The sequence below is a fragment of the Haemaphysalis longicornis genome, unplaced genomic scaffold (assembly GCF_048455015.1).
Source record: "Haemaphysalis longicornis isolate Haplotype H1 unplaced genomic scaffold, Haemaphysalis longicornis Haplotype H1 scaffold_9, whole genome shotgun sequence".
NCBI lineage: Eukaryota > Metazoa > Arthropoda > Arachnida > Ixodida > Ixodidae > Haemaphysalis > Haemaphysalis longicornis.
In genome coordinates, this window is record NW_027526460.1 from 43,189,749 (window position 1) to 43,197,282 (window position 7,534).

Below are 7,534 nucleotides of genomic sequence, written 5' to 3' on the forward strand. Positions count from 1 at the left end.
GGATAAAAAACGTGCTTATCCGAAAGGACGACATGTGAGTACAGGTAACAAGGCGTACGCGTAAAGATATGAAGACGGGAGAAAGAAAGGACTGGAGCAAATTTTGCAACATTAAACTTCTCGGCGAAGCGCTTGCAATAACAAAGGTTTCGGTAAAAAGTGCGTCAATAAAACGACGCTCGATAAAACGGTCTTCAATAAACTCTCCGGGCCCCATTTTCAAATTACTTAATATCCACAACTCAATTAACGTCGCGAGTGCCACGTTCTGCGCTCCTTATAAGAGGGCCTACGTCATGATGCCGCAGTCAACTCCTTGTAAAGCACAACAGTGAGGCCCGGAATGTTTTCCCCTTTGTTCTGCATACTTCTACATATTACTGCTAGAATTTTTGCAAATGTCTCTGTTTACTTTTATTGGATATTATTTAATGTATCCTTATTGAATCTTTTGTTGCATTTTTAACGCAACAGAGAAGTGGCGTTTCTACGCATGCACAGATGAGAGCCTCCGGTTGGATGGCATGCATGTACTGCATTTCATTGACAGTAAAATAAGTTGGTAGTTCAGCGAGTACTTGTAGTTCTGTCTCCGTCACTGTCTTTTTTGTGCTGCTATCTTTGAAGTACGTACCAACACGCCCTACTTAGTTGAAGCAGTTAATACGGGAAAGAAAAGTGAGGCAACACTGATGTTTCCAAAAGTCCACTTTTTTATTCCACTACCCCCTTTCCGGTCACTTCCTGCTGCAGAGATTACTTCACGTGACAATCAGATGTCATTTCTTGACTTTGACACCCACGTGACGTTTGCACCATCTTGAATGTTTTCTCTAAGTGCTCATATTATTTTGCATTATCGAGCAGGCATTGCTTCGAACGTTTCAATGGGCATCATGAAAAGAAACACAACGCATTTTCAGTGGAGGGTAACCTCACTGCTTGGGGGAAACCTCGACATGGTAAAAAGCGCATGAGACGGGGAGAGAAGAAAAGACAGTGACACGGGACGAGCGCTAGACCAAAAACACTGTAGCTACTGAAGAATTGTGACACATGTAGTTTGGAAGAACAGGGCCCATTGTACTAGAAAGCAAACTATTCAACGCAGAAATTTGGGATAGTTGGTGATACGACTTCGACATGGTGAAAAGCGCACAAGACGGGGACAGAAGAGACAGTGGCACGGGACGAGCGCTAGACCAAAGACGCTGTAGTTACTGAAAGGTTGTGACACATATAGTTTAGAAGAACAGGGCCCAGTGTACTAGAAAGCAAACTATTCAACGCAGAAATTTGGGCTTGTTGGTGACACGATATCGACATGGCAAAAAGAGCACAACACGGGAACAGAAGAAGAGACACTGACACGGGACGAGCGCGAGACCAAAGACGCTGAAGTTACTGAAGAATTGTGACACATATGGTTTCGAAGAACAGGGCCCATTGTATTAGAAAGCAGACTATTAAACGCAGAAATTTGGGCTAGGTGGTGATACGACTTCGATATAATAAAAAGCGCACTAGACGGGGACATAAGAACAGGCAGTGACACGGGACGAGCGCTAGACCAAAGACGCTGAAGTTACTCAAGGGTAGTTCCACATATAGTCTGGAACAAAAGGGCCCATTGTACACTGTAAAATGTACACTATAACGCCACAGTGCCGTTGCAAAAATTGGAGAGGCATCGTTTTTAGCATCGTAAAAGTCTTGCACCTAATGTCAGCCCCGGAGTACGGAATTATTTCTTTATATGTTCGTTAATGCATTGGCCTCGCTAATTCTAGCGCCTCACTCTTATCAGAATGTGTTTATTGTTCAGAGCTTCAGTATACCACACATTTCAAATCACTTCATTGCCTTGCTTCGATGGAGACTAGAGAGGCTGAGAGCACGGAAGACAGTTTCTTGTTTTGTTTTTTTTTTCTCAATTTAAAATAGCTTCAAATAACGCAGGGATCAGCTGCAGGCCTTGCCCAGTATTATTCGTCAGTCCCTTATGCGACATTGCTGGGCGTACAGGTTGTATCTGTCGGATCAAAAAAAGGCGGTGTTGGGGAGTAAATAACAAACTCGCATCAGATAAACCTGTGTACGGCTGCAAATGTCAGCGTCAGCGATGTCCCATAACGGTTGACTGAGCAATGCAGCCGAGCAAGCCAGCAAGCGAGCCAAAGCTGGCTTGCATAGCAAAGGCGCGCGGTTTCACCGTCCTTGCCCGAGCACCCGACCTGGTACGTGCCGTCTGGGTGCGGGCACGGGGAGTAGCTATGACCGATGAGCTGGCAATAACAGCGCTACTAACCACAAGCACTGTGAAATCGTTTTATCACAAATGGGGGAACTCTTCCGGGCGGAAAGAGAAGTGAAACATTCAATTTTTGGAAGGCGTTTCTAGCGGGCAAACGACGTTACAAAACAACCATGCAAAACCGCGAAGGCATGACGTTTAAGAATCGTATTCTTACCAAAGCCGGCTTCATTTTATTTTTGTCCCCGTAGACCTCCTGCAAGACAAAGAACAACCTCGTTAGAATGAGAAGTAAAATGAGCCGACCCTTTAATTTGAATACAACACGTACCAGAACTTCATCAGTCAGCTGGCAAACCACTCCCTGAAATAGGCAATGAAGGATAATTTGAAGTAGAAATTTTGCGTAGCTTTCTGCGAAAGTTCTCGTCACAATAGAACGGGGATGCATTTACACCGAATACGGAAACAATCATTTAGCACGGGTTAATCAGCAGCGCTTATCCATCCAATTCGCTCTTTCTTGTCTCCTTTCCTTTTTTTTGTTCTAACGCTGTAAAACGTCGATAGTGAATATAACCATAAACTAAGACTGTACGCAGCACTCACATCTTGCAGAAAGCACGCGTTGGACTGAAAGTTAGATCAATTCTTTCTACCAATCCTTCTACCACATCCTTCTACCAATAGCCATCGTCTTGCGAGAATAAGCGCTATCGAACTTTTTCGCACATGTTATAGGATCTTTGTATTTAGAGATTGAGAAGAAAGAAGAATTAATTTCAAATAGCCCTCCGAGCACCAAGCTGACTATCTGAATTTCTTCTCGTAGAATTTTATGTAAAGGAAACTGATTAGTGAATACGGTCCTTCCAGTTGCTTTCAGTGGTAATTTCATGAGACCATAAGACACCTGATGTGGGAGTGACCATGCCGTGGTGAGGTGCGATCGTCGGGGCACCGTTTTTGCAAGCCAACGCCAGTCGGGATTCCGCAGCCGCGATGGAGTTTATCAGCACTGGGTGACCTCCTAAATTATTCATAATTTCATACCCTCTGTTTGGTCTCTAGCCGCAAAACCCCCAAGCTATTTCTGGTGGTGCTAAATCGAGAGGCATTATATTTATTGCAGCAAACACGCTTTCAAAGCCGGACATTAATAAAAAGTTTAAAGCAAAAAGGAATTGGGGAGTTGCCATTGTTTTATGTGGCTTCTGCTGAATCTGCGGGGTTGGTAGGGACATGGCTTGTATGGTGTACTGCGGTTTTTTCAAGTACACTGGGTGGGGCAACGCTTGGCTTCAGATTTATGTCATATCAGTCATAGTACGACAGCTCTCCCAAAGATGCATGTGATTGTATTAACTCTTACTTCCCCATACTTTCCCGTTTTTGTGCAGTCTTGAGTGTAGTCCGGAAAGCCTCCGGCGAGTGCTTTTTTAATGCACGGAATGGACTGAAAAGAAAGAATACAAAAAACCCTTGAAGGTGTGTGTATAAATAAAACAAGGACTACTATGCGAGAAATTATCCGCGATTGAAGCGATAGTGTTTCGGTGTTGAAAAATCGCCCGTACACAATCTTTCTTTAATACTCTTTGCGGGATTATCATCCTTGGGCTCTTTCACCTTCGTGGTTGTTTTACCGGTCGTTATTTCATGATTATGTACGCAGTAAAAGCTTCATGAAGGCACAGCTTGACCACTCACATGTTATTATGTGCACTCGCATGAACTCACAACAATCCGTAATTTCCCCATCAAAAACGCTTTTTGCCTTGTTGTTGTGTTTTTTTTTTGTTCAGTTATAACGAGATTTTCAACGAGGTTGGTCTTGCACTCTTGATTTACCATTACGATACGTTTTTTGTTCTACTATATGGATTAGCCCTGGCGTATTCCCATTCTGGTGGCCTATGTCTTTAGGTATACCTTTATGTGCAAATTTCAGCAGCTTTATTGAGCCTATATTATTATTTGCAATTATTTTCATTCCTGCAAAAAAAGATCCCAATTAATCAATTTTTTTCGTACAAAACCAAACTTTTTACAGCGATTTTGAGAAAGAAACTCCTCCGCACACAATAGCACCGCTTAAATATATGCTTTGTTTTCAGATATTCCCCAATGTAGTTTCCGAATACTTTTCTATTATTGATTCATATTTTTACAAAGAGACTTCCTACCCTTTACGGTGACTTTGTGGCTGAGGCACTATGGTTCTATATATAAGTTAAGCGGCCACGCCTGCCTTATGTTACCAAATCAAACTGCGCAAGTGCACATCTAAAAAGAAAAATCAAAGCCCTTTTCTTAACAGAAACATGGTTAAAACGCGACGCTTTCTCCACTGCAACCTGAGTCAAAGCCAGACTAGAAAATCCAAACTGGTTCGACCATGTCGGAACGGCGCCATCGAATAGCCGTCGGATTCATACCGCAAGGGACTGAGGCTCTATTACGGCCGCGGGAAGAGTTTTTTTTTTTTTTTTTTTTTGCTTGATGCGCTTGTGTGCATTCTCTTATTATGATCATCGTTTCGTGAAGCCAATTGCGTAAAGTTGGCTTTTCGACGCAATCAGTGAGTCATAGAAGGCTTCACTTTATCATGCTTCACAAACCATCGTTTTCATACCCTCACAAACAAAAATTCGGGCGTGGATTCGCGTGGTTTTCATGCACGCTCTATAACAGGATGGCTTACAATTGTTCAATGACCTGAAATTTACATGTTCTCGTAGTTATGCCGTAAGGCGAAAAGCACAAGCAGTGGTGAACAAGTATCTCTTGGTCATCACCATCGGCGCGGTTACACTCACCTGGTATTCCTCCCAACGTTTGCTCACATTGTCCAGGACGCTGATCATGCTCACGAGTTTTGCGGCACACTTCTGAAAAACTGTAAGAAGTGCTTGAGTTAAAGGTTTTTGAGAGTTAGGACACTAGATTCTGTGCCACTGGACCGAGGGCGTTAAGTTAAACCGAACATCAAAATCAGAAATACTGAATTTTTCATTACTAAATACGTAGTCATTAATAAAGCGGGCGAGGACTCTCACTCTATTTTTACCATTTTGGGTAATGAGGAAATTAGAAAACCTAAAATAAATAAATAACTAGGTTATGAGTGAACCCGCCCCAAAATTCCCACATGCAAAGTTTAGAGCACCAAGAAAAAAAAAAACGGAATGCCACAGTGTTCGTGAGAATATCAATCTGTACAAGATGATTTTTCAAAGTTTTTAGTCTGGACGAGAAGTTCCCAAGATCCGGCTGGATGGGCGCATAAATGAAGCCCGGTGTGGCAGTTATTATGAATGAGCATGCGGGGCCGCAATTTAGTCCCGCGAATATATCTTTTTCCATAACCGCGCCATAAAATTTCTCCCGTTCAAGAAATTATGCGGAATCATTGGCATGCGCGTAAATTCGCACCTTTTACAACTTTCCGACCGAAAAATATCGACTCAATTCACCAGTAAAGAAAAAAAATGTTCGTTATTCTTCTTTCACTCATTTTTCCAATTGACCGAAACCTAAAACTGATGCGAGATTGTGAACACTGCCCTGAGGCGGCAAAATTCAACATTCTTAAAACTGTGGTCCAAATTACGTGAAACAAATGCATAGAAATAACGAAGCCTGAGTGAATTCTGCGGTTCAGCTTTACCACGATACACATAACTGACCAATTCATGCAGCCAACAATGATATTTCTGCGAATGACGGTGTCGAGCTTAAGATTTGACTCGAAAGATCGGTCTGCGCTTTGGCGTCGTACAATACGAGCATGACGTTCTGCACTGGGCAATGCCACACCACAAACGACATTTTGAGTCAAATGAATGCGCTTTTTTGTCATTCTCTAAGTTTCCTCTGTTTGGGGCGGGGGTTGGTCACTCGAGTGCATCGTAACGAAGCTGACCCACATGGTGTTCTTGGAGTGTACGATTGGGCGCTAATAATATTTCCAAGCTTCCGGAAATCTGAAATCAGAGGCAATAGGCGGTCAGAATCCCTCGCACCTACTTACCTATTCTGCACTGTGGCGTTAAGGTGAGGGGATTGACAGAAAGGAGGGCCTTCCGATACTCGTTAAAGCTGGTGGCCTCCGCTGGGTCGAGCAGGAGGCCGAAGCAGGCGAGGCAGACAAGAAGTCGGAGCGTGGTATCCATTGTGGAAACGCTTCTTGAAGACTGATTTTAGCCGCACTTGTGGAAGTGCTTTTCTAGCAAGGCCCACAGGACGCTCCAAGTCCAAAACAGAAGAAAGCACGGAAATGCAGGAAGCGTCCTTGCTCATGACACGGGCATGCGACCTCCATCTGTCGTCTTTGAGATCGCGTGAAATATTAACCTTCTAATGAACAGGATTCGGAATTCATACGGTAACGTCCAAGCTTTAGATTTCATTCATTTCATTCTGGACACATTATTTTTATCTTCTTGCTCTTCGTTTTTCGCCGTAGCATAGCTGGGTATCCTTCCCACACAACCGCCTTTGAATCAATAATGTCAGTTCCCCAGCTGTAAAGGATCTCGCCGGTAGAAAAATGGCCTGCCGCTTTCGAAACCTCCATAACAAAATAAACGTGATAGCGCCTGTGGGCTTTGTAGAGTGACGGCAGTTAAGTGTATAGTTTTAGCGTGTATGCAGTACCGGAATGCGCTGTTACCGTTGGGACAATGCGCCATCCGCCGTCTGCTGCGCAGCAAGTAGCGTCACGTGAGCTTCTGACGGCCGTTGCCATCGTCCCTCGCACACCCACCGGAGTGGGTGTGCGAGGGACGATGGCAACGCCTATATTCAGCTTTAACGTGTGGTTAAACGTATACCTATACCTATGAGGAAGGGCGTCAGACAATGAGACACAATCTATGCAATGTTATTCACGGCATGTTTACAAGAAGTATTCAGAACATTGGATTGGGAACAGGTGGGAATAAGGGTTAATGGAGAATACCTCAGTAACATCAGATTTTGCTGATGACGTTGCCTTGCTAAGTAGCTCGGGGGACGAATTGCAAAGAATGCTTAGCGCCCTGGACAAACAGAGTAGAACCGCGGGCCTGAGAATTAATATACAGAAAACTAAAGTAATGATCAATAACCTCGGGACACCACAGTGATTTGAGATAGGTGGTGAGGCAGTGGAAGTGGTAAGCGAATATATTTACTTAGGCCAAGTTGTGAACCCGGACCCCAAACATGAGGCAGAGATAATTAGAAGGATAAGAATGGGGTGGAGTGCATTCGGCAGGCATTCTCAGATAATGAATG

At 43.7% G+C, this 7,534-nt stretch overlaps 1 protein-coding gene across 1 annotated transcript; it reads right to left on the reverse strand.

The window, feature by feature from the left end:
* Window positions 1-710: 710 nt before the first annotated feature.
* On the reverse strand, window positions 711-6,759 carry LOC144151859 (uncharacterized). The gene is made up of 6 exons (XM_077683016.1): window positions 6,288-6,759; window positions 5,074-5,153; window positions 3,627-3,710; window positions 2,586-2,618; window positions 2,472-2,510; window positions 711-873 (listed from the first exon to the last, which is right to left on the reverse strand). Exons 1-6 carry the CDS (start codon window positions 6,427-6,429, stop codon window positions 847-849), a joined length of 405 nt encoding a protein of 134 aa, XP_077539142.1. The 5' UTR covers window positions 6,430-6,759; the 3' UTR covers window positions 711-846.
* Window positions 6,760-7,534: the final 775 nt, after the last annotated feature.

What these genes read in the sequence shown, in the direction of transcription:
- LOC144151859 (XM_077683016.1), bottom strand. Translation starts at nt 6,429, where the DNA reads ATGGATACCACGCTCCGACTTCTTGTCTGCCTCGCCTGCTTCGGCCTC. An exon ending in AACGCCACAGTGCAGAATAG is followed by an intron (nt 5,154 to 6,287) that starts GTAAGTAGGTGC and finishes CACTTCTTACAG; the next exon opens with TTTTTCAGAAGTGTGCCGCA. An exon ending in AAACGGGAAAGTATGGGGAA is followed by an intron (nt 2,619 to 3,626) that starts GTAAGAGTTAAT and finishes TGCCTATTTCAG; the next exon opens with GGAGTGGTTTGCCAGCTGAC.